The following is a 27,951-nucleotide window of genomic DNA, read 5'->3' on the forward strand; positions in this document are numbered from 1 at the left end:
CATCGTTATGTCTCATGTCAGTCAAATGTCTGCCTCTAACTTGCTATCTTCCCCGGAGCGTTTCTGTGCTTTCTCATCTCTCAGGTTCCTGTGGATCCTGTGGATCCTGGTCCTGGCCCTGCTGATGTGGTTCTCTGGTTCCTGTGGGTCCTGGTCCCGGTCCCGCTGATGTGGTTCTCTGGTTCCTGTGGATCCTGGTCCTGGTTCTGCTGATGTGGTTCCCTGGTTCCTATGGATCCTGGTCCTGGTCCCGCTGATGTGGTTCTCCACCAGTCAATGGATGTGCGTCTGTCCAAGGCTACAGCCTGTCCGTCCTTGGGAGCTGGATCTCTCCTTCACTGTGGTGCTCCCGGAGGTTTCTCTTTTCCCACTGGGTTTTTTGAGTTTTTCCTTCCCGAAGAAGGAGGGTCATAAAGGGCAGGTGATGCCTCGGACTGATCCACCGGACTGATCCATTGGCCTCATCGACTGCTGGACTCTTTATTAGATTGTTTGTTCGCTTACACTTGTTTATTTCAGTGAACTTTGTAAAGCACTATGAGACACTCTGTTGTGATATTGGGCTATACAAATAAAATAAAAAATAAAAAAAATAAAAAAGTCTGTATCAACATTCTTTCATTTCTGCTATAAGTTTAAATGTGGTTAAAGGAACTGTCCAAAGTGCCCACAGTATCCGAGGATGACCAACTAATCAATTACAACTTTTGAGAATGCTGCTTCAAATCCTGTGATAACACTGTAATTCACCAATGAGTGAGAAGACTCAGGAAGTCCATATAATTAATAATCTGTGTCTAATAAGTTAGAAACTAACCAACAGTATATTCAATCCATGTCTGTTTAATCTGTGTCATGTGATAATTAGAGTAATGGAAGTTAATACAAACTTGAGAATGTTAAAGATTAGGTCATTGTGTGTCATGCCATTTAGGAAGTTATTTGGTAAAGACTTAATGAATATATGTATTGGAAATGAAATATCTTGATTCTGGATACCATGCAATGTTAGGAATGAAAATGGATTTGGAACATAGTGAATATGAAACAGAAATCTAATTTAGTACGTCTAAAACTCTTAAGTGATGACACAGGCGTTCCTCTGTCAGAGGAGAACACGCCCCTAAGATGCAGAGGATAAAACCTCTGTCTTCCCTTCTGTCATTGCTTAGCCCCTTCTTTTCCGCTTTGCCGTTTTTTTTATTTTATTTTTATTTTTCCCTTTTAAGTTTTACTTTGTTACTTGTAATCTTTGTGCCTGCTACCTTCAAGTTAAACTTTTGTAGACCGTTCTTCTGAAGTTATAGCTGATCACTATGACTGAAAGTATAACAGAGTTTTCTTAAAGTCCTCTTAAATACTGCCTGAAACGTCAGCCAGAACCAAGTACTTTTGATAGCAACTCTCGTTTTGATAACTCTGAACTGTTGCGTGTGACCAGCGACAACTTTTTCTTAGTGAGCTTTAAATGAGTTTTGAAGCTGAGGCCAACATCAGAGCCAGATCCAGCACCCTGCCTATTAAGAGCTGAACGCCACTGGCTGTCCTGTAGTCCGAACGGACCGACAGACGCCACCGCCAAGAACCAGCACATCCTGCTCCACCAGAACCTTCAAGTTCCTGAACCACGGTGCCGAGTGAACTGAGCCGACATCACCAAGGCCCTCCAGCCTCCTGGCTCAGCCTCCAGAGAGAGCTCCTCTCTCTCCTCCTCCTCCTGGAAACCTGCCAGGGACGCTGACAGCTGACCCTGCCTGTGTGACTGCGGACCACCGCTGGATGCATCGCTGCTGGACCAAGGGCCCACGTGAAGTATAACAGCTGGTGTTAGTTCACAAGTTGGTGTCAGTGTAGCTCTGAGATCTATCTAAATCTGCAGGGAGAGTAGTCATTGAATCCTCTGTGGTTCTAACTACAATTTTCTTAAAGTCAGACAGGTTTCCCTCGTCCTCCGGTAAAATCCGTATTCAGTTTCATTTCACTATCACTAATCCAAAGGTTTATCAGCAATGTTAGTCCTATGTCTTGATTGTCTAGTGTCATTTCTGTCTTATCCGCCTTTATAGTCATTAGTGTTTTATGTTGATATTTAGCATTTATTAATAAAAAGGTGTATTAACCGCCACTTCGCTGCCTGGATATTTCTTCATAACAAGGTCTAAGAGGATCAATGCCACTGAGAACTTACACATTTAGAACTGAGACTGTTTAATGTTTAATGCTTAATTCTTACGGTTAAAGACCTGAAGCCATCTGTGCTAATAAAATAATAAGTTGAATTTCCCGTCCAATGAGGGGTGGTGCCCCTATTGATACGAGAGCTTTTAATTAATTAATTAAATGGTAGTCAACCTGCTACATTATTTTGGTGCCCCAGTGAGAGGGTCTATATATTGCTACATTATTATGGTGCCCCGTAGTGAGGCCACCTCTAAACTTCCTACAACTGTCTCCTGCTCTCCTCTTTAGTTTCATTTGTAGGATCTTTTTTTTTTTTTTAAACTCAAATTTGTATTCATTTTTAACATTTTACAAAAACAACAACAGTTACAATGTGGTGTCAGTTGACATTTTGTATGTTGTCCATTTTTCCCATCACTCTTCGTATTTTGCTTGTTGCAGTCGTATGACATGTGTGAGTCTCTCCATGTTTCGGATTTCTTCCACAATGTCTCTCCAATTATTCAAAGTCTTCTTTATACCATTTCCGTGTGATGGCTTTTTTGGAGGCTGCCAGAAATATTTTAATCAAATACTTGTCTTTACTTGGTATTTCTCTTTGCTTGTGAGATGCCCTAAATATAGAAAAGTACTTGTCATTGGCAATTTGTAGCCAAGAATTTTCCCAGATTCCTCACAGACGTCATTCCAATACTGGGTTACTTTTGTACACTGCCAAAAAATATGTGCATGCCCTACATCTTGTTTTCCACACAACCTCCAACATGGTTGATGGACAGCAAGTTGGGCTTTTTTAATCTTTGGTGTTATAAAAAATCTTACCAACTTCTTCCAACAAAATAATTTCCAATTTCTGGAACTAGATGTTATTTGAGTTTCACAAATTTCATACCATGTATCATCGCTGATGTCAATAGATAGTTCTTTACCCCATTTATCTCTAATGTACAGCGTTGAACTTTTCCTATTAGATATCAGGCCCTGATATAATTTAGATATAAGCTTTTCCCCTTTATTTATGTATGCATTCCCCAAAATTTCAGTGATAACATTAATTTCACCTGGAAGGTCTGGTCTTATCTCTTTTTGATAATGGTCTCTGATCTGAAGGTACATATAGAAATCTTTGTGTTCCAAGTCAAAATCATGTTGTAGTTTTTGAAAACTTGAAAACTCCCCTTTTTTGACAAAAGTGTTTAATGTGTTCAGACCTCTACTCTCCCATTCTTTAAATTTAGCGTTCATAGTCCCTGGTTTAAAACTTGGATCATGTGCCAACCAGCTAAATATTTTGATTTCTTTCTCTAATTTGTATTTATTAACAATTTTAAACCAGACCTCCAAGGTGAACCTGGAAATAGAATCCAACTTATTTTCATTTTCTTTAAACATCTTCTTATTGGCTATAATAGCTTGTACATGGTAGTCTTCATTATTCAACTCCGTTTGTTTCCACTTTGCAGTAAAATCAGAAATACACCAATTTAACATCGGTTTAATTTGTGCTGCATAATAATATTCTTCTAAGTTTGGCAATGCCAATCCTCCCTCTTTCTTTGGTATTTGAAGTATTGAATAATTAATTCTCGGTTTAGCCCCATTCCAAATGAATCTTGAAATCTTTTTATTCCATTCCACAAATTGAGACGTTGGTATTGGCACTGGCAAAGACTGAAATAAATATAAAACTCTTGGCAACACGTTCATTTTAATTATTTCAATTCTTGTATTTAGATCTAATAGTAAGACATCCCACCTTTCCATATCTTTATAAAGCTCTGAGCCAGCCTTATTAACCAGCTTCTCCAGCTGCCCAAACCTTTCCATTTGGACTGAACAATGGCAGCTGTTGTGAGAGTCATTATGTCTTTGGGTTGTCTGCCAATCTGCATGTCCGTCCCTCCATCCAGCCATACATCCACCTATCCAGTCCTCATTACGGTCTGGTTTGGATCGGCCACCAAACAGGACAGGCACGGACTGCAAAGGACAATCAGGTCTGTGTGGGGAATATATTTGTGAAAATATAGTGTTACTATTCCAACAGTGAAAAATATAGTATAGTATAATAGTATAATATAGTGTTACTATTCCAACAGTGAAGAATATAGTCGAATACAGTCCCTGACAAAAGTCTTGTTGCTTACCGAAGTTTTTGGAACAGCAAATAATAACTTGACTTGCAGTTGATCAATTGGAATCTGAAATGGCTTATATGAAAGGCAAAGGCCTCTGGATTATGTATATTGTATCAAAATAAGGTTTTGTATCATTCATTGAGTTTTATCATTTAATTAGAACAGAAAGGTCAGATTTGGCTTGGACAAAAGTCTTGTCGCATACAAAAATAAATGTACGGTAGAAATTATATTTTATTTTGAATACACAAACATGCTACAATAACATCACAGCATAAAGCTATGGTCCCTTGCGAAAAAGAATTAATATCGTTGTTGTGCTTTAACAAGTGGTAATGTTCAATTGGGCTATCAGAAATAATTAATAATTATCAAAGATTAATAATTATTAAAATAAATGAACTTTGAATAAAGTCCACCTCAATTGGGGCACCACCTCGAAAAACGAGGAAAAGACAGCCATGCTAATTGATTTAGTCTCATAAAAGTACTAAACTATCAATTTGGAATTATGTTTTATAATTAATTTAATAATTACTACCAAAATTACCACATTGATAGCTAGCTGAAGGCTTTTGGAGTTCTTGACAGTGTGGAGGTTGTCAATGTTCACCCTTGTACAACATTAAAGGAGACAGCAGGTATTAAAACATTTATTAAAACAGAGCAAAACGCAGGGACATCATTTGTTATTCATTAAGGTGAAGGACTTGTACTTTGGTTGTAAGTACAGCTGAAGCAGAGTAGGTATTAAAGACATCTGCTGTTACAGAAACAAAATCAATCAAACAATCTAACTAAGTCTCTATGACTAAACTAACACATAATGAGTGTGTGTGTGCGTGTGTGTGTGTGTGTGTGATAAGGCTGAGGAATGTGGGATGGGCCCACAAAGGTGGGGGGAGAGCCCAAATGGTGATGGCCAGACCCCCTGGGGTGTGGGGCAAAGGAGACAAAGGAAGCTAAGTGCTGTTAGCTTAGCTTTGTCCCTCAGTGGCCTGTTGGAAACTGTGTTTGTGAGATAAAGGCGCCAGGTTAAGGAAATGTGGTTAGTTGTATGTAGACTCTGTGTCTGTGTGAACAAACTAACATCAACTAAACTTAATGGCTACACAGTAACTACAACACATCACAATAATCAAACTCAATGAACATTAAAGCAAGCCAACACATTAACAGGGGTAAACCATGTATGCAGTAATGCTATGCTAATTATGCCCAGTTAGAGTTTGTTACCAGTCCTTAAAGGGGAGGAGAAGTGTCCTTCAGAATGCTGCTTTCTCAGCCTGTTGCTGGAGGAAAGGTGTGGTTCTTGTCTGTTGCTGTGTGGTTGCAGGCTGGAGGAATTCGGTCGCTCCTTTGTTACTGTTAGTTAGCGGCTCTGCGCTAACTTGCTGGTGTGCTCCTGTTGTTGGTTCTGGTTATCAGCTGGCAGACTCTGGGTCGTGCCTGCTGGCGCTGATCTGCTTACTTCAGCCAGGACCTTGTGTCGCTACCATGAAGGAGGTGGCTGCTCTGGTACAGACCACACTGAGGCAGAGCTTAGCTGAGTCTTCAGGAGAGATCAGGAGAGCTGGTCTCTCCTCTGCAGGAGAGACGTCAGGAAAAGAGAGGGGAGATGTCTCTCCTTCAGGAGAGGCATCAGAAAGAAAAAGTTCAGTGGTTGTGAACTGGTTTTGTTGGCCTGAGGTCGTAAAATCATGTGTTCCCCCCGGCCAATGGTGACAGTGGAGCTGGGTGCGGGGGTGATTTCACACCTATCTGTGAAACTGGGGGACATTGGGGAAAGGAGTCCAATAGTTCCACAGACAAAGAAACATGCGGTCTTCACCATTCACTGTATCGTGAAGCACAACAATATGATATTTCAGTTTTTTATTTTTAATACATTTGCAAAAATTTCTAAAATACTTTTTTGACTTTGTCATTATGGGGTATTGTGTGTAGATTGATGAGGAAAAAAAAGAATTTAATCCATTTTGGAATAAGGCTGTAACATAACAAAGTGTGGAAAAAGTGAAGGGGTCTGAATACTTTCCGTACCCACTGTATGTACTCAACCTGGCCTATCCAAAGCCTTTTCGTTTCACATTTTAAGTGTTCCAGAAAATCATTATGCAGCTTGAGCATCACAAGATGTCCCCCAAAGTTCAAAATTTGTATGGAAGACTATCAGCTTCACAGTAGTGACACGCTGCAATGTGTTGCTCTCCTGGGCCCCATTTTTAAAATTTTTTTTTGCGAACTGAAGAATTTATCTGGCCTTGTGCATTGCTTTGAGCCCAGTTGTGGATAAATATGAACCTCTCTGAGCCTCTTTTGAAAATTGCCCTCTCCTTGCTCTGTTCTGTTAAGCAATTTAAATGCACAAAATATACATCAAAATGTAAAGTGAAAAACCACTTATGTTGTAACAGGGTTTTGTAACTGTTGAATTTTACAAATGTGTAACTGTAAACTTGAATTTGCAGATAAGGTTTAATTTCAGTTTCATGGTCTGTAGAGCAGAAAGTGGTTAAAACTTTGAATAAATATCTCACCGTGGTGGTAGTGAAAATTGATAGTGTAATTGCAAACGGCAAAAAAAAAGATTTTTGTTTAGCTTTTACAATCACTCATCAAAGTCTTTCAGTTGTCATTTTGCCCTTGAGTCCTGGATGTCACAGTCTCATTGTCATTTTATACCAAAAATATTTCATTTTAGTATTACTGCAACTTTTCATTGATTTTACCGCCACTACTGTTCATTTTGAGAGAATTTGGGAAGTTTGGATTTCATATTCAGTGCATTCCTGATGACAATTACACAGTTGGTAATGTATTTGAAATGAAGCTGCCATCGTAATAAGTTGGTAATTTGAGTGCATGCATACAAGGGCTCTTTTTCTGTTTTGTTACAGTTCTAACTGTTCAGATCTGACTATTGATCAGTTTTTTCTCGGTATTCATTTAGTGATGATAAAGGTGATGTCAGACAGATATTGCTTATTACATGTGAGAAGCCTATTTTGTAATGCAGTGCCTGCAGATTTGATGGCAGTGTTTCACTAATAAAGTTTGATAATTGTCAGATATGTGTATTTTCAGCCAACTTAATTTTTTATTGTCAAGACAGCATTTTAACTATATTTTACAAATCAAAACAATACACTAAAGTAACTACATATAATCCTTTCTCTGAACCCACAATATTAAATTGTGAATGACTAGCATTTTACTTTAGATTATAGCCAATACTTAGATTAGAAAACTTGTAAAATTCAGGTTGGGAAGCTTTAAAATCAAGTTGCAGTAATGCAAACTTTACATTTGAATTTAAGCATCTGAATTAAATTTATCGGACTTAAACCAATCAAGTTGCTATTACTGAAAAATCTTAATTTGGATAAACTTAATTCAATTGCGTGTTACCATTTGAAACAATCAATGAAGTTGGTTAAACAATTTTCTTTTTTCAGTGTTGTATAAAACTTGGTAACTTGAATGACATACCTCCTCCTGCCAACAAAATGGTTGTGGAGTGATCATATCCTAGAAAGTAATGGGAAATTGCACTGATGAAAGTTTCCTCTGCATGCCCAAAGTGCAATGATTGCAGGTTTTCAGGACAGAAACAATATATTTTATTTTGATCTTGACAGAAGGGAGTTGCCCCATGGGCCTGTAAGGTTTAAACTCCAATCTGTACACTGTGACTTGCACAAGTGTGCTGTGTATGTATGGTCCAAAAATCCACCATGCTGCAGCCATGAGCCATGTTAATGCAGACTGTCCCTGGGACGGGAAATGGGATTTTCATTCCATCTGTTTTGTGATTGCAAAGGCAGTTAGTATTAAGCAATTGAACCTATAACCCTTTGTTTCAAAGAGACTGAAAGAGAGACTTGGAGAAAAGTATTTACTGGTAATGTTTTGATTAATTCAGCTCATCTACTCATGGACTGGTGTAATAAACTTAATACAGACTCCAGGATACCTGTTCAAATGTCATTTGTGATGCAGTATTCAATTAAATCAGTCAGCAGTGACCATCTGGACATGAAAGCACTGAGGATGAACAAATGACACATTTTTCTTAAGTCCTTTTGATGGAAAAAGCAAACAGATGTATTACTCATTAGAAGTCTAAATTGCTGTAACTATAATGTAAGTAAGTATGTTTACTCTGGAGGGAATTTTCAATGAATATCCTAAAAGTAGTATTTGAGTACAACATAAAGCACATGCTATGACTAAGGATAACTAAGGATTTGAAGGAAATGATCCTGTTGTACTGGGTCATAAACTCAGGGACAGACGCTGGCTTTAAGAAACGTCCAAAATGACAGGATTTTAGAGCATGTCATCGCTTTATTCTTCCGCTACTGGCATCGCATCACATCTAGCAAGATTTATTCTGTTTATAACAGCAAAAAAAATCCCTCGGAGCTTGAATATTCGGACTGAACTAGATGCACATTCATGTAGGGCTGACTGGTGTTCACAGCAGTGAATCAGTAGGTGGCAGTGAATGTTCCATAGTAGGGAGGGCACACTGTGGGAGGCGTGTGTTTCTTTGCACAAGCACTTCCATGTATTTGCTCCCATGTTGCGCAGTGTGGAAACCAGACGCGCGAGCAGCCGAATAGCGTCACACCGGGGCATACCAAACAGTGCCTGAAGCCGTGCTGTACCGTGCTCGTGCGCTCCTCTCGGGACCGACAGAAGCAGAGTCGCACTTCACTGACGACACACTCCGACACCGGATAACTGGCCGCGGGTGACCCGAGGATCCCACTTTTTACGAGTAGACTCGGGCACCCCTGGCAGAAAAGCTGGAAATAAACTACATTATTTGACTTGAGAGCGATGCCCAAGCAGCATGGCCAAGTGGTTCAAGGAGCATTTAGGATTCAAAAGTACCAAGACGCCTCCTCCGGCGCCTCCGAAGCCGGACTATAGACACTGTCACACCGGTGTTCCCGGTGCTACGCCCGGCTACCAACAAGCAATCGCCGGGCCCACCTATCCGAGCCCCGCTCAGCCGGATATCCTCGCTGCTTACAAACTACAAAAGGAGCTGGACTTCGAGGACCCCTACACTCCAGGTGGAAATATTTCATTTGGGTCGAGCCTGAACACGGCTGCGTCTGCGGATATCAAGTATGTGTCACCCAAACACCGACTTATCAAGGTGGAAACTGTCGAAAAGAGCCCAGCTGCAGGCGGAGGTGTCACAGCCACCCAGGCTGTTGTGGTGGGGAGTGTTACATCTCCGACTTCACCTCTCACGGACCATGACACTAAGGAGAAGGTAGGTGAAGTTCGGGCTAAACATGAGCCTGTGGAGTATATTCTTAACTATAGGCCGAATTTAACCAGAACGGCGGTTATTCTCGTTAATTAAGCATAATAAACCTTAATATTGAAGCTTAGTTTTCATAAAATTTAAATAATGGAATTGCAGTTCTTGGTTCTATATTTTTAAATCTGAAATCAAGCCTGATCCGTTCATGAAGTACTTGACCTACTCCCTTAAGGAATGAATCGTTACAACCGGCAGAACTTGTTATCACAACCGCTCAACGGCTGTCCTTGTGAGTTGCAACACCCACATACATGCCTAATAACTAACCTGCTGTGGAGGGAACAGTCTAAGTACTGTTGAGACACCGATATACCTTTATATACCTGAAAATTGTGATCTTTTGTTGTTACAGTTGCCATTGTATAGTGAAACAACTTTACTCAGTAAAATGTGTTTGCACATCTCTGTCTGCAGCTTAGTCCCAAGCAACAGTCTTAACAAGGTGTATTTACCATGCCTCTAATTGAACGTTTATCTGTTTTGTAACCACACAGACCAGTTTAGTGAATGTTTTCTTTTTTCAGCAATACCTGCTGCCTTGGAAGGGAATTATTTCAGATGGGTTTATGGATTTAAGGCTCTAATTGGACCCTCTCTTTGCACCATTCTCTGAATGTACAAACACACCGTCATGCCCTTGTTTTTTTTCTTTTCACCTTTGAGGTTATGGCTAAAACAGGGAGTGCACTCATCAGCACCAAGTGAATGTGGAGACTGGCAGAATACATGACAACTGTGCCCTGGAGCACACTATCAAGTCGGTCTTCTCAGGTATTCATACACGCTGAGATCATCTGGAGAAAACCTCAGATGTTCAACGTCAGTGAACTTAAGGACATACTGTAAGATGAGCACAATCCTGCTGAGAAATGTTTCAGTGTCGGTAGAGCTCATGTAAAGGAGAGAAAGCTTGACCATGTGAAAACACACACTGTTATTTATATTTTGCAGTGTGTGAAACCTTATACAGGACTATTACCTCAAGGAAGACTGCTTCTTTTGCCCCAGTTTTGATCACACTAAACACTGATCTTTCGTGCCAATACTTGTTTTCCCAAACGTCAGCCACTGATTTCAGGAGCTTTCATTAACTCAGTATACAGTTTCATTAATTAATTTGTTTTAAGTAAAACAAGCAATAAACCAGAGTTTTCACCCAGCCACTGAAGCTAATTAGGTGTCTTGTGTTAACTGAAACTTATTTGGATCTCCCCCATCTGTGTCTTAATGCACACATATGGCCTGAACAGACAGGTAGATGATTGTACATTAAGGTTTAAAGGTCCCATATTGTGCTCATTTTCAAGGTCATATTTGCATTTGGAGGTCCTACTAGAACAGGTTTACATGGTTTAATGTTGAAACCTTATTTTTCTCATAACAGATGTGGCTGCTGTGGCTGCTTTTAACCTCTGTCAGAACAGTCTGCTGCTTCACTCTCGCCATCTTTTTGTTAGCGGGAGCTGATGTTAGTGAGGAAAAAAACGAAGGAGGTTTTCAGTGGACGACGGATGTCGGCCTGTTGAAGGACTAGAAGAGGTCACATAATCAACACATCCCTTTATAACGGGGCGGCTGTTGTTCAGAGGTAGAATGGGTCGTCCATCAATCAGAAGGTTGGCGCTTTGGTTCTCAGCTCCTCTAAGTCAGCCTGTCGAAAGTGTCCTTGCTGTCCTTCAGTAAGATACTGAATCCCAGCCCCAACAACAATAACATAGCTTCAGTGTGTGAACGTGTGTGAAAGAATAGTCTCCTTCAACATAAATTCTTCCTGTATGAATGCTGTGTGAATGGGTGAATGAGGATGTAATGTAAAGGCACTTTGAGTAGTTGAAATGACTAGAAAGGCTCTATACATATACACACCATTCACCACAACATCATAAGGCAAATCTAAATAGTGTATTTTCACCCATATTTACGATGGAATATTTAAGATGGAACAAAAAGAAAAAGAGAGGATCAACATTGCTCATAGTTTTAGGGTCTCTAGACACACCAAGGACAGATTTTTATGTTGTAAAAGTATTAAAAAGTGTATTCTGCATAATATGGGACCTTCAAATACTTCACACCGACCAGTATGAATGATTTTATGGATAGCTAGTCATAACTGGTAGGCATAAGCATGGTTCCTGGTCAGCTGCTGAAGGTTGAATAGAAATGGTGTAGCAGTAGAGTGGGAACTGTCATGGAAACTTGATAGTATTTTTGTACCCATTATACCCATATTGTCTGTCTTCTTCACACTTTCGGTGGTGTCTGAACATTTTTAACAGACTAGATAACTGGGACTGTTGTGCCAATTGCACTGCTTGTTGCCATCTGTCTTGCAGAGTATTAGAAAAGGTCCCACAGACTTGGACATTGTCTGTGCTGTATAATCCACTACAATCAATCCTAATCAGTAAATCCTAATTTGGTTTTGTAAAAGTTTGTTGTGTTTAGAGCTTTCACTGCATGGTTTACTGTCAGACACCTGATACCATCAGGAGTAAAGGAAGGTTTGCTGCAGGAACACCTTCCAAAAAACATGTCCTGTATTCTTTTATACAATTTATTTGATATGACTGACTTTAGATTTCTCAACTGTCAAAACATGAGAAAATGTCATTTTGAATAATGAATAATTTGAAGAAAAACCGTAGGCTCATTTTGACTACATGAAGTGCTTTACATTACATCCTCATTCACCCATTCACACATCAGTCATACAGGAGATATCTAAGTTGGAGGAGACTGTTCTTTCACACACATTCACAAGTTGGGGGTCAGTGTCTTGCCCAAGGACACTTCGACACGCTGACTTTGAGGAGCAGGGAATCGAACGCCATTCTCACGATTAATGTACGACCTACTCTACCTCTGAGTCACAGTCGCAGTTTGTGTCTGCACTTTCCCTTCGTTTATAATTATATATTGTCTGGGAATGATTCACACCTACAGGCAATTTAGAGTCACCAAATAACCTAACCTGCATGTCTTTGGACTGTGATATGCAGAAAACCCACACAAGCACGGGGAGAACATGTAAACGCTACACAGAAAGAGTGTGGAACCTGGATTTGAACCTGGAATCTTCTTGCTGTGAGGCAAGTGCTAACCACAGCACTAATCACAGTACCACAGTGCTGCCTGGTAATGTAATGATAAATGATATGTCTGCAATCTCTAAGAATAATGTATCTGTTACATCAGGTGTTGCATCATTTGCTCAGCATTTAATTTGATTATGCTAGAGGTGGATAGCCATTGTTGTGCTTTAACAAGTGGTAATGTTCAATTTGGCTATCAGAAATAATTAATAATTATCAAAGATAATTAATAATTATTAAAATAAATTAACTTTGATTAAAGTCCACCTCGATTGGGGCACCACCTCGAAAAACGAGGAAAAGACAGCCGTTTTAATTGATTTAGTCTCATAAAAGTACTAAACTATCAATTTAGAATTATGTTTTATAATTAATTTAATAATTACTACCAAAATTACCACATTGATAGCTAGCTGAAGGATTTTGGAGTTCTTGACAGTGTAGAGGTTGGCAGTGTTCACCCTTGTACAACATTAAAGGAGACAGCAGGTATTAAAACATTTATTAAAACAGAGCAAAATTCAGGGACATCATTTGTTATTCATTAAAGTGAAGGACTTGTACTTTGGTTGTAAGTACAGCTGAAGCAGAGTAGGTATTAAAGACATCTGCTGTTACAGAAACAAAATCAATCAAACAATCTAACTAAGTTTCTATGACTAAACTAACACATAATAAGAGTGTGTGTGTGTGTGTGTGTGTGTGTGTGTGTGTGTGTGTGTGTGAGATAAGGCTGAGGAATGTGAGATGGGCCCACAAAGGTGGGGGAGAGAGACCAAATGGTGATGGCCAGACCCCCTGGGGTGTGGGGCAAAGAAGACAAAGGAAGCTAAGTGCTGTTAGCTTAGCTTTGTCCTGTGTCTGTGTGAACAAACTAACATCAACTAAACTTAATGGCTGCACAGTAACTACAACACATCACAATAATCAAACTCAATGAACATTAAAGCAAGTCAATACATTAACAGGGGTAAACCATGTATGCAGTAATGCTATGCTAATTATGCCCAGTTAGAGTTTGTTACCAGTCCTTAAAGGGGAGACGAAGTGTCCTTGAGGATGCTACTTTCTCAGCCTGTTGCTAGAGGAAAGGTGTGGTTCTTGTCCGTTGCTGTGTGGTTGCAGGCTGGAGGAATCCGGTCGCTCCTTTGTTCCTGTTAGTTAGCAGCTCTGTGCTAACTTGCTGGTGTGCTCCTGTTGTTGGTTCTGGTTATCAGCTGGCAGACTCTGGGTCATGCCTGCTGGCGCTGATCTGCTTATTTCAGGCAGGACCTTGTGTCGCTACCATGAAGGAGGTGGCTGCTCTGGTACAGACCACACTGAGGCAGAGCTTAGCTGAATTGAGCTTCTCTCCTCTGCAGGAGAGATCAGGAGAGCTGGTCTCTCCTCTGCAGGAGAGACGTCAGGAAAAGAGAGGGGAGATGTCTCTCCTCCAGGAGAGGTATCAGAAAAAAGAGAGTTGGTGGTCTCTCCTCTTCAGGAGGGACGTCCGGAAAAGAGAGAGTTCAGTGGGGGTGAACTGGTTTTGTTGGCCTGAGGTCGTAAAATCATATGTCCCCTCCGGCGACTGTGGAGCTGGGTGCGGGGGTGATTTCACACCTATCTGTGAAACTGGGGGACATTGGGGAAAGGAGTCCAATAGTTCTACAGACAAAGAAACATGCAGTTTCACTATGTGCTATTCACTGTATGGTGAAGCACAACACCATTATTATCTCTGCCAAGAAATCCTGTGTGTTTGTTAGTTATCATGATATCTAAAAATTTGACTCCGCTTCATTTCCCTACAACCTGAATATCTTCACTTGGCCTATCACCTTGGCACTCTTGGCACTTCATTTGAGGTTTATAAATGCATCCCTCTGGATTTTCACGCTGTCATCTCTGCCTGTGATAGGAGAAATGTCAAGCATGAATGTCAGTATCACCTGGATCTGTGAGAGTGGTTTTCTTCAGGAAGCCAGAAGATGGATCAGAACATTAGAGCCCATCATGTTATGTTAGAGACCCCCTTTTTTAAGTGCAGTTCTCTTTCATTCAGCATGAGATGGAGGCTGGTGAAGTTGATAGCAGGTCTGACTGGATGACAGAGCAGTGCAGGATGTGCTCCTCTTGCTCTACAGTTACATGAACCTGTTTATTTATGCTCTTTTGCTGATTAAAAGTCATATTATTTGACAACTGTGATGGAAACCATCATGAGGTCAAAATACTCGAGATTGATATGAAAGTTGTGTTGTGCATGTCTTCGATTTTAGCTATTGTCTTTTTAAATTCTGCTTAGAACGTCAAATTACCATTAGATGTGGTCATCTTTAAGTAAGTAGATAATTATTTTGACAATTATGATAAGTTGGGTAAAATAACTAATACATTGCATTGATTTGGCTACTCTGACAACAGTAATGTCTAAACTATGATATTGTTGGCATGAAGTGCCAGGAATGATTGTGAAATTTGTTTCCAGTTCGACCCACTTATTACTGAGGTGTCAAAGAATGCCATACATTTTCTGAACTATTTTGCGCATCTAAAACATTTTCATTAAGCCCTGAGTTAGTTCGAAACCGCAAGATATTAAGTTGTAAGTACTCACTGCTGAGAATACAGCAAATATTTTGTATTCAGTTTTTTATATGCATTATTCTCCATGAAAAAACGCCACAGTGGATTCCTGTGACCTGAATAAGAATCCTGGAAAGGCACTTTGAAAGGAAGGAAGGAGCACAGAGCCTATGTGTTTAAGCCCGGCCTGTCTGTGCCAGGATGAAGTCATCCTGTAGTGTAGCATGTATTGGAAGCCGTAATGCAATGGTTATTCAATTGAGCAGCAACAGTTCCTGCTTTTTATCAAGATATTATTAAGATGAATCTGCAGATCTATTACATTAAATTCATATAAACTGAATTGAATTTATATGACAACATTATAATCCAGCATCACAAAGTGTCACAACTAGGAATGATAAGGTTTTATATACAACCATCCCACCTCATTTGAACTGAGCCCTAAGCTCGAATGCGATTTGAGGCACAAATGGAGAATCTGCATGACACATTGCTTTTGCACTGTTTTTGCTAAATCAGTAGCTCTGCCCTTCCTTAGCACAAATAAAGAAATTTTCAGCAATAACCGAATAGTTATTTTGCATCAAAATACAGTATGCTGTACAGATCGGATTTGCCATTTTTATATCCTGTCATGTTTTGGTGTCACAAGACCTAACATTATACTGATTTTATTTTTTCAGCTAAAATGAGCTGTTTTGTGATTGGAATGTGGGTTAAAAAAGAAAGCTGCCATCTGTAGTTGTTTAATGGAAAATAAGTACTGGCTTGGTTGGCCAGGATTCAGGAAGTGCTCTCTTCCTGATGGGAAGCATTTTCAACTTGGTGACATTCCCTTTTTAACTTGACATGTGTGCACTTGCTCCTCTCAGTAGGCTGGGCTTGGCTGCTGCTTACTTGCTTAAATATAACCAGGGTTAATGTTTGTCTCAATGGCTGTTTCACTAGATGTTGGAAATAGATGTCCCTCTACCAATATAGCCTATTTAGCCTTTTGCTATTGTGCTCAGAGAGGTGGGCAGCCACGTAGCAATGGCAGTGGTACAGTATGGGACTTCTCCCTGTGCGCTCACTCTTTTGTCAGTGTATGCGACGCCCAGGGACCTCAGTGCATCATCACCACAGAGTGGCTATCTGAGGCTGCAGAGCATCCAGCCTCAATCAAGATGTCCTCACATCAAACCTGTAGCGTTGTTTAGCCTCTTACTTACTTGTGTGTTTGATGGGTAAATAACTTTATTGCTCCTGGTTTCAACCCACTTCCTCATTCTCAAATAAAAAAACAAATCAGCGTTTACATAATTGTAACTGTGGTAATAGGGGAAATTGGTGTAGCCATGTAGAGGACAAATTGTTCATTCATATGGGCATGGGATTACTGCATTTCATAAAATACCAGCATTCCATTGTAGCACCTGATTTATTATGATCAACTCTCGTGCTGCACCACTAATTGCATGTAGAGGAAACACTGGCATTAAATTTAGCAGAGAGAGATCAGCCAGTGGAAGGAAATTGGATTTTGTCAAGCGTGTTGTTAAGTCCTTAATCTTGAACATCTGTTATATTAAGAACAACCTCCTCTCCTCTCTCCACTGGAAGCCTTAAGTGGCTGTATGAAGTGTGTTTCAATGAATGAGGTCTTCAGGGACAAGTTGGGGTGCTTTTTGTCCTTCACTGCCTTGGATGCTAAAGAAGATGAATTTATTGGAAATACAAGGCTACACGCTTAGCTGCTTAAGACTTGTGAAGCCACGGGGTGTTTTGTTCAAGCATAGAGAGGAATGAATGACTGGGGCACATATTTTCTCCAAGTGCAGTGTGGCCTTTTTGTTTGAGGAATCCCAATGACACACATCTACTTACTTTATTGCCTGATAGCATATTGATATGACAGAGTTGGCATATAGATCAACTTATAGCAGCACAATGTGGTGGGATTGAATGTGGTAATTTAAAACCATATTTGTGACTGTGTCTACTGTGACATTTTTAGAATACACAAAACATTTAATTTCTGGTAAAATGTCAGTATAACAAATCCTGAAATAAATGTTCTGTGCACTTATTTGGTTCAGTATCTAAAATTGATTGCTGCTGGAGTTGAGCCGTTATTCAAACAAGCTTTTGTTTAGACAGATAAATATAATATATTACAGTAATTCTTAAATATTAGCAGTGGCGGCTGGCCAATAGAGGGCATTTGGGTGCCACCCCACCACTCTTCCACCCCTAGATCTTACCTAAGATCTCTTCTGAGTTGGATAGAAAGGGAGATGGAGAGTGAAGATTAATGTTAGTTAGCTAGGACTGTAAGAGAAAATGTATTGACGTCCCTCAAAACAACTTTTTAGAGAACATCGAAAGAGAAGGTTGGAGTCAAAGAGCTAGACATTGTAATTAAACAGTCAAAAGACAGAGGAAGACAGAATACGCGGCCATTTTCAAGAAGCTGGCTTATGGATTGGCTAACTGAATGCAACGACACCAATGATTTAGTTTGCTTTCCCTGCCTCCTTTTTCAGACGGTAGGATCAGCCTCAGCATGGATTCAGACAGTTTCAAATGATTGAAAGCAAACAAGGCTCCACGTGAAAAATGCAATATGACTTGTCATGTTTGGGAAAGCAAACATAGCTGCTCAGCTTGATGAAGGCTACAGGATAAGGATCCATAAGCACAATGAGGAGGTTGACAAAAACAGGCACTTCTGAAAAAATAGCTTTGAGCTAGCACTGTGTGGGCATGATGAGAGTGAAACCTCAGTAAATCCTGATGTTTTTAGAGGATTAGTGGATTTTGTAGCATCACTAGATGTAGTTCTACAAGAGTGTTTAAGGGACCATCTAATCCAGTACAGAATGAACTCCTTGACTGTATGTTCTCGCTTTTGAGAACTTTCTCACTGAAGAAATCAAGAGTGCAGACTTTGTCTCCATCCAGGCTGATGAAACAATGGACATTTCCACTCACTGTCAACTGGTGCTTGAGATCTGTTACACTGGCATAGCCCATTATGTGCAAGAGAGATTTTTGAGTTTATACCTCTCCAGAGTGTCACAGCTAACTCCATTGCCCTAGCACTTCTGGATAGGTTGAGCTTCAATCTTCCTGATGACCAGTAGAGCAAGCTCACACACAATGTGTATGTGAATGCACACTATGTCCACTGTTATGTTCACCAACTTAACCTCATCATTCAATAGGTGATAGGTCTTCACTGACCTGGATTCTCTGGCTTTTTTTCAAGATCTCCCAAGGGAACCAGCTTGCTTGAGCACAGACTCCCAAGAGCAATCACAGTAAGCTTGAACTTATACAGCTGTGCTATGAACACTGTGTTTAAGCACGAAGATGACCTCCTCCAGTGTTTTGAAACAATCAGGGACTTGAAACAATCAGGATTTGATCCTACCACTATGTGAGAAGCTGAAGGATTTCAGGAGGCTACAGGAGGATGATAATTACAGCTTCTTCCTGGAACTGTTCCATCACGTCATGCCTCATGTGGACGCTCTCTACAGCCAGCTTCGGAAGCGGACCATCAGCTCAGTCTTTGTCCAGGGAATCAAGCAGCAATTCACTGTCAGCATACAAAAGATCAGGTAAGTTATCATGTAATTTTGTTTTGTGCTGTTTTAATATTACTGATATTATGTTAATATCAATGATGCTTTAACAACTTACCCATGTAAAATTTGCGATTATTTTGCCTGACAACTATAGTTCAATTTTTTGCTTTTGGTTCTGTTTGGAGATTCCCTTCCAACTCTCTGTAGAGAACATTGCACCAGTGTATCTCAACAGCAGCTAGGCAAGAAATGCCACACACTGGGCCCAGGTGAACTTCAGAGGCTAGCTACAGAGGTAAGATAAACGCTAAATGTATAGTGTTAGTCTTTTACAATGTTTTTAATGTTGACATATATTTATCTCTATATTGTATTAAATAGGTGGATTCATTTTTTAGGTTTGTGACACCATCTTGGACCATGCAAAACGAAGTCAAACAAAGTCCAACAGTTCTTTGAAGCAGCGCTGAACCATGAAGGTTTACCCACTACTAAACAAGAGCAAGCTGAAAACTGTCACTCATCTACAGAGTGATGTCTACTCTGTTCCAGCTATTCATTCAAAAGAATATTCAGGACACCTTCTCAGAGACTGTGACTCCTCTGAAGATCCTCAGCACAACTCCTATGACTACAGCTGAATCTGAGAGGTGCTTCTCAACACTGAAGAGAATCCAGACCTTCCTCAGGAACACAATGTGACAGGATCATCTCTATGCATTGGCCATGCTCTCTATGGTGAAAAAAACCCCACCCCTGACTTCAACCATATAGTCATCTCTCAAGGAGAGAAATGCAAAATTAATGTACAAAAAGTAAATGTTAAACCTCAATGTGGCAAAGTTCTGGGCTTTGAGTTCATGTTTGCTTTATTTTTTTGTATAGGCCCCCCTGGAGAAAAATACATCAGTCGCCACTGCATAATAGCATATTATTTTCTTCTGGATTGTGAATCTAAGGGTTAAATGTAACTCTAAGTACAGTGCAATATTTGCATTCTGTGTTTTAAGCCTTAGATTGGCCTCTGCATTCTGACTATAGTACTAGATAACTCACTACATATTAGTGTTTACCGAATATTTACAGAATGCTGCATAAGGATGCAGATGATACAGTGGTAGAAATAAGTAGTTTTCCTGGGGTTTTTGTTGAGCATGCTTACTAACATGGAATTGCGACAGCTCTTCAGTTAGAAGCAAAGCAAATGAATATACCTGTAAATAAACAGAATTTTTGTTCATCTCAAGTGAAGTACTCTTCATTGGTGCAGTAGCTTGTGACTGATTGTGAAAAGGCTTCTTCATGGCAAATTCAATAATTTGATTAGCTGCCCCTACAGACCCCTAAGTAGGCCGTTTAAGGAGTAACTGTTTTCAGTAAGCCAGTTTTATGCATTATGCAGAAAAGCTTTGCTCATTTTTGCTTAAGTGAATGGCATGTTTGTTTGTGTCAATTCTAAATAATTGTGGCTAATTTTAAAGTGACTGCGTACTGCACAGAGCATTCAACCTGTGTTTATAGACAGAATAATATGGAGGTTCTATCTGCAGAGGCACTTCAATGACGCTCAGCTTGCTGAGTTTGGCTTTTATACAAACATCTGAACATTTTTCTATCCAACAGGAGGACATACTTTATGCATGACAACTGTGTAGAAAGATAAAAAAATGTTGCGCCCCATCTTTTGTCTTCTCTTCCCTGCCTTTCTCTAAAGAACAAAAGAGCAATAGCAGCAAAAAAGCCAAAAATGCCTTAATGTAATTGAGTTGCTAAGGACTGAGTTATATTAGGTTATCTGTGGCTGAATTCCCTTGTGGCGTGAGACATAAATCACACATCTTTTTTCTTTTTTCTGCACCTCTCTCTTACTGACTTTTCTGCCAGTCTCAGTGGGGCTTCAACCTTGACTGGCCCATGACGCATTCAGTCTTTTCTGGACAAGCCATGACATCCCTTTATTTTCATTTATGCACATGTCTTTAGGTTTTCATCTGGTCATCAGTCCACTTTTGAATTGCATTTGCTTGTTGTTGTTTATGGTTCTAAAATGCCAACAATGGACACATAGTTCACTGTAAATGCAGACAAAGATAAATGTTGCAGCCTATTTTCTAATTATCATAACCAAATTTCCAGTCACGCTCAAATTTCAACTAATGCACTCTCTGACATTTTTTTTTCTTTTGCTCCGGATTATCTGATGATCCAGCCGATCACATTCTCTCTCCATTAAGACTGGAAGAGGAGAATTGTAGTTCATATTTTCTCACTTCTTTGGGAATACTGTGGCCCAATTGAAATGCAGTCCCACCACCCATAGTGCCATTGAATATTTAGGTGCCTGTTATAGTCTCCATCCTTCGCTAATGTTCCCCCACTGTTCCCACTGATTTGAAGTCAGCTTCATCACTCAGTGCCTTCAAGATGTTTGTTGCTTTCCCTGTTTTGAGCTGTCAGAGATCTGGCAGGTGTAAGATATGGCCAACATGGATTCTGAGCAAATCTGAGCTAAGTAATTGAGACATACTGTGGACCAGTAAAGGACCCAGCTACCATGTGGACATGGCCTAAGCCTGTGAGGTGGTTTTGTGACATTCATATAGGCTTACAGCACGGCTTAGCAAAAACCTGATATATTGAGGCACTGCAGCCTTATGCTCGGAGGGAATTTTACTTTCATGACAAGTGTGGCTTGGCTGCAGTCCTGACACACCCTGGCAAGCCAAAAGACGGATGGTGTGTCCCCAGGCACTGCTGCCGCTCTCAAGCACCCCCTCCTCACAACCCCATGCTCCTCCTGCTGTCAAGTAGTCATTAGTGCAGTGGGACAGGAAGGACACATTGGAACAATTTATCAATCAATCAATCAATATTCGTATAGCGCCAATTCATAACAAATGTTATCGCCAAACACTCATAAAGAGCGGGTCTAAACCTAACTCTTTAATTAAGAGAGCGGGCATGAAGCTTGGTCCACCTTCAATCTGCCCAGTGATGAGCTTGTGTATAACGAGACCAAATCCCTTACAGTTACACTTTTCTCATAGGGTGTAGTGCCACTCCTGTGCGTGTTTACATGCTTGCTTAGGTGTATGCAGAAGTACATCCTTATTTGTTTGAAACCCTTTCCTAAAATGTTGGCAAGTTTTACAACATGTGATGCTCTGCCTCTGTTCACTGAAGCCATTACCATTGAAACTGTAACCACTGAAGGAGCATCCTGGTAGATATATCTCCTCATGGCACTATAGACGCAGACTGTAGCTTTGCTCCCTAAAGATTTGAGATTTGTCTGAGGACATCACCTATTTGCTATCTACAGCACAAAATGCCCAGCAAAAGAGCAAGACTGAAATTAGTCGTGGCTCACTGCCAGCCCGAAATAAATCTGCCAAACTGTTTGTCTTAAGAAAGTTAAGCAGCTGTGGTCTTTTTTCCATTATTTTTCAAATGTAGGCCTGTCACTGGGCTATCATATAATTAGACAGACCAGTAGCAGCAGCGAGAGTGCTATAAGGCTAAATGGTGAGGCATTGTGGTGGTGTGCTGAGGCATACAGAGATTGGGTGTTTCTTATGTGCTTTGTCCTTTATCTCCCAGCTTGCCGCTGTCAATATCATTTGGCCCTGTCCTAGGTTGCAGCAATATCTGTTATATAAGTCTCTGACACCTACCCATGTTATTGTGTTCAACAGAGCAGCAAAATGAATTTTCCTCTTGCTGTTAAACTTTTTTCCCTCCCTCCATCTCACCATTCCTTTTTTTCTCTCTCTGCAGCTCATTATCCTTGAAGACTATGCAGACCCTTTCGATGCTGAGCAGGCTGGTAGCACTCAGACCAGTATGGAAAAAGGAGCAACAGAGAATGATGGCTACATGGAGCCATATGAGGCCCAAAAGATGATGGCAGGTACATCAACACTTTCTATCCATTTTTAGTTTCTTAATATGTCTTTTCTGTTTGCTATGATTGTGAATTGTTTGTCCTAGTAGGAGAATAGAGTATTAATTAGTATGCAATGCAATGTTTTCAAGCTTGGAATTGATGAATGAGGCTCAGATGGTTTCATGCTGCTTTACATGACAGGTGCAGCAGAGCAAAAATGACCTGTGTAAAGATGTCAAAATATTTTCAAAAGGAGTGACTATGCCCTCAAACATTATACAAGCATACAAGTCATTTAAAAACGCTCCTTGGAAGTATAAGACCAATATATAGAGAGGTGTTTTTTAATTATTTTGTGTGTTTGTCTAGACAGCCACTTGCTGGGATTGCCAGGAAGCCCTTCTTTTGAGACAATAGTTGTGTGCTACGAGAAGAATTTAGCTAGTCACATTCTCCACACAGTTTTGTCTCAGTGGACATTCATCTTGTGGCTAAGGGAGCACAGCAGTGACAAAGAACAAAGAATGTGCAGAAAGAGATGAGAAATAATGAAAAATATGGAGCAGACAAAACATGTGGCAAGTGTTTTCCATTCCTAAATAGACAATAGTGCCAAGAAAGGAATGTTTGTATGACTGCCAGACCTCAAATGGATATATCTAAAGCATGGATAACAGAAGTTATAGAAGAAGACAGAAGATAAGTATCTAGGCCTTGATATACAGTCATCATTTACATCATTTACAAAATGCTGGTTACGTCTCACCCTCCTACATACACCGTAGACCCAGTCAATGCATCGGCAGAGTACAAAAACTCAAGATTTATGGCCTCTCTCTCAGGTGGAGGCAGATGTACAGGAAAAGAAATTAGAGTAGGGCTTTTGTGGTATCACTTAAATCTCGAATGTATTTCTGTGTTTCTGTGCTTTTTAAATTCAACTTGACACAGTTCTGCACTCAGACGTATTGACAATCTACGCTATGCTGGAACCAATTGTCTGTTTTATTTGATGAATCTTGTTTAAATCTGATGATTTTAAATTTTGTTGTTTCTGTCCTTGAAATGTGAAGTGGTGTTGAAGTGGATCCCTGCTTTTATACATCATAAATATTACCAATATCTTTTCTTCTGCTGTTTTGACTGATCTGACAGGCTGTTGTTTTAAATAGAGCTGTTAGTGGATTTCTTTGGCTCTTCTTCCATCCTTTTAATGTTCAATGTCCATTAACTCAGTGCTAATGGTGGGAGTCAGCTTGCTGGCAGTGCTGCTTAACCCCCTTAACTGATGGTGGTCCGTGGTCAGGGCATAAACTGCGGACTCTGACACTAGACGTCATCAGTCAGGTGGTCGGTGTGGAAAATTTGGTCAAGACTCATGGGATCCTCATGTTCTTTGGAGGGGTCAGCATCATGTTTGTCCTCCTGCCATAGGTTGTTTTTACAAGTTCTGTGATCTGTGCGACGTTGTCCCCTACCTCAGCGGCATCTGCGTGATGGCCGGTAGCCTTGTTCTATTCCTCACTGCCTTTCAGCCGTGAACAGAAACCCCTCCTCTTCCTCCTTCAACTGAGACTGAACTCATCAGCTGCACTGTTACTATGGCAACAGCCATAAGTCTTACCTGTCCCCTGACAGACTGAAAAAATCAAGACTTGACTTATGTTTACAAGGCTTGCTGATCCAGCTTTTATCAGCCAGTCCTAGGGTATCTTCCAAATACAAAGAGTTGAACCAGGTTGTTATTCTGAACTGCATCCACCTGCTTGCAAAGCGAAATAAAAATGTCTTTGATTTTTCGCTGATGTCCTGTGCTGCATTTGGTCCCTAAACACACCTGTTACAGATCTACAGGTTTTTAGGTTTTTGTACGTTATGTTTTACTGCTTCATTATAAACTAACAATTAGGACTGAGATCTGAATGCAAGATATTTAAATGTTTGGAACTCCAGCGTTAGTAAAAGTGAAGTGTTTCCTCCTGAGTTAAATTCTCTGCATAAAAAATGTTATATTTAACTGGCTTAGAAATTTCTGAGGAGGTAAGAAAAGGTGTGATTTGGTGCTGATTATATGGATAAGAATTGGTCCTTTTCATGTTTAATTATTCTGTCTTCTGCCTTTTTTTGGAGAAAAGGTTTGTTCATATCATAGAACAGAAGCTGTGAATGTACTTTAACTCTAAATGACGTGATGCATCTTTTGGCTTGACAAGACAAATGACAAGTGTCATTTACAAAATACTTATTTTGAATAAATGCAACTTTAAAATGACACTAACACAAATGGAACTACAAAGTAGATCCCACTTAAAGTAAATAATATGGAAATTTAAAATTGAGGATGTCTCAATTAAGAATATTTGAATTTCTTCAATAGATTACACACTCAAAAAAGTGAGACTTGCATGTCATTACCTCAGAACTCGGCACCTCAGATTAGAATCTTTATACTGAGCTCTCATTTGTGGTTTTGTACCGTATTGCAGAGATTAGGGGTTGATCACAGTACATTCGGTAATCTGCAACGCAATAGTGTGACTAAGCTGTTCCATATACTGTTCCATATACTATATACTCATTTACACTAGCTATGTGAGGCAGTTTCCTAGTGAAAAATGTGGGAATATTGCTTGAAAAAGTTTAATTTAGGAAGTCAGTGATATGGTTTAGCTTTTTAGCTTTTAGTGTTTTCCAGACAATTCTGCCTTTCTGATGTCTTCAGGTGTGCTAAAAGATTATTCCCAGCAAAAACTGCAAGACCCAGGATAGTAAATCTAAGACTAAAAAGTTATTAAGATTTGGTAAACATGTTATTTACATGGCATTGTTCCTGTGGGTTACCTGAAATCTTTTGGATGCAAAGATTTTATTTTACAGTTACATTGTAGTTACATTTCTGAAGCTTGAAATGAGTTTGCTACAGTATAATATCTCTAGTCTCTCTGATCTCTACCTCTTTATCTGTTCTTAAATGTACCATAGCGAGCAACTGAGAACGAGTATTACCCAGCGGTTTAACAATTAATAGGGGTCCCTTTTAGTACACTACACTGTGTGCACCTTTGGCAGTAGATCTCCGTTGCTCAAGCTTGTCTTCCTTGGGTCCTAACCTAATTGATAATTATGCTTTACCTTGTATTCATTGCAATGTGATCTACAAGTTAGAGGAAGGTCATTCTTTTTGTATGGAGATGAGTGAACAAAAAGCTTGTTTGACGAGACAAGATGTCTGCATTTCCTACTTTTCCTGCTGTTTTGACCCCATTCACTGAACACAAAAAATGTGTACAGTATGTAAGAAGCAACTTAGAGTCTTTCAAGGCTCGTTTTGTGTTCCAGCATGTCCTCCATTATTTTTAATTCCTACAACTTGAATTTGAAAGCCTACACACCAAAATGAGATCCTAGCATAGCCTAAGGTCCCACCCACATTGTGTTAGAACAAAGTGACCAATTATCCATGTTGCTTTATCATTGAATCAAAAAGGGTCACGTTTTTTAAAAAAAGTGTTAAGTTAAATTCTGTAGGAACCTGCTATGCTATTTTGAAGATACAATTATAATCCCTTGATTACACAACAGTCACACCTTAAACACACGAACGCATTCACTTGACCGCATACTGAGAAGTGTGGCATGTAAGGCCTGAGGCAAACAGGGCCACAGCTGTTTAATATAACAGAACACTCCTGCTGTTTGTGTGTTTATTGACATGCACGTGAATGTGTGCATGACTTTGTGTGTGTGTGTTATGTTCTCCATGTTTTTCTATCCCAATCTTAGTGAGCCATCCTTGGTGAGGTTGAACTGGCTAATTTATGGGCCTGCTGGAGGCACATGTCACAATTTCCTTAACCTGAAAAGCCAGCCCTATCTCCCATAAACTGTTCCACACTTGCTCACGGCCAGGGCTTACTGCACCACCTGCAGTTGTATGAGGAATGTGCCAGCCACTATGTCTTTACAATGTTTCCTGCATGTGTGTTTCCAGAGTTCCTTGAATGTTTGTCATGTCTGCGCGCGTCAGCTATTACATGCACTATCTTGGTATCTATGTAAGCCAGCTGAGTGTGTACATGAGCCTAGGAAAGGACATTTTCCCCCACCGTCAGCTGGTGTTGTGGCATGTTGAGTTATTTTATAGTGTGTATCTTGTGTGTGGGTTTACAAGTTTTGTGAATATGTACGAGCTCATGACAGATTTCACATTCACACAAAACCTTGTATTTTGTATTTTGGCATTTATTTATTTATATAAATATACACAGATATGTTCACAGCAACTCCTACACCTTCTCAGCTCTCTGCATTACAATTCACTGCATACCTCAACACAAGCAGCAGCATCGAATCACAAGAGGAGCTGCTGTAAGAAGAGGTTAGAATCAACTTTTGCAATGTTACTTTATCTGCTCCACTTCCCTCATACATTGTTGTAGCATTGTTGTTACACTGACAAGAACAAGAGGCTGGGCTTGTACATTGGTGCTATCTGCATTATGCCATTTTTCAATTAACATATACTCGTCTTCATACTCTCCAGTCAGCCAGGCAGGCAGATGACTGAGTTTTCCCCCAGTGCAGAGGAAGCCTTTTGTGCAAACAGCTCCATAATTGAGCTATCTTGAACAAATACATTCCAGCCCAGTCCACTTGCCAATCCTTAAATCGTTAAGTCATTGCACCAACTCTGTCCGTAGAAATGCTGCTGGGCTTTTACTTTGAAAGGGAAACAGGAAGTGTTCATTTAAAAAATATATAAGTTTATTTTTTCTACATTCTACAGAGAAATTATACAGATATGGACTGTGAAACTTTTAAAAAGTTGTAATGTTGCTGGTATAATGTTAAAACATATTGGTTCTACCGTGTTTCTGCTGCGAAGAAAAATAGGCAAGACTCTAACCTTTTAACAGGCCACTGGCACTTTTGTGCTTGGGCCCTAATAATCTGTACAAAAAGAAATAGGTTCCTCGTACTTCGTGCCAGGGACAGTTTTGGCTACATTTTGCTATGGCTATGTTACATTTTGGTCAAAATTACAAAGTGGAGTCAAACTGGAGCTAAGTGCTAAGTTTGGTTTATTTTCATGCATGGGAAGACACATTTCCTGGAAATAACAATAGAAAACAGCATGTGCTCAGCAAAATATTACCATGCTATA

General features: G+C 40.0%; 1 protein-coding gene across 3 annotated transcripts in view; it reads left to right on the forward strand.

The window, feature by feature from the left end:
- The first annotated feature begins 8,952 nt into the window (after positions 1-8,952).
- LOC139219473 (SH2 domain-containing adapter protein F-like) overlaps positions 8,953-27,951 on the forward strand; it is a 272,340-nt gene continuing 253,341 nt past the window's right edge. For all 3 annotated transcript variants that reach the window (XM_070851376.1, XM_070851460.1, XM_070851536.1), the window contains exons 1-2: positions 8,953-9,612; positions 22,679-22,811. In XM_070851376.1, coding sequence (XP_070707477.1) covers positions 9,181-9,612; positions 22,679-22,811 — 565 coding nt within the window. In that variant the 5' untranslated portion in view covers positions 8,953-9,180. The remainder of the gene's footprint in view (positions 9,613-22,678; positions 22,812-27,951) is intronic.

Source organism: Pempheris klunzingeri, chromosome 1 (genome assembly GCF_042242105.1).
Source record: "Pempheris klunzingeri isolate RE-2024b chromosome 1, fPemKlu1.hap1, whole genome shotgun sequence".
Lineage (NCBI taxonomy): Eukaryota > Metazoa > Chordata > Actinopteri > Acropomatiformes > Pempheridae > Pempheris > Pempheris klunzingeri.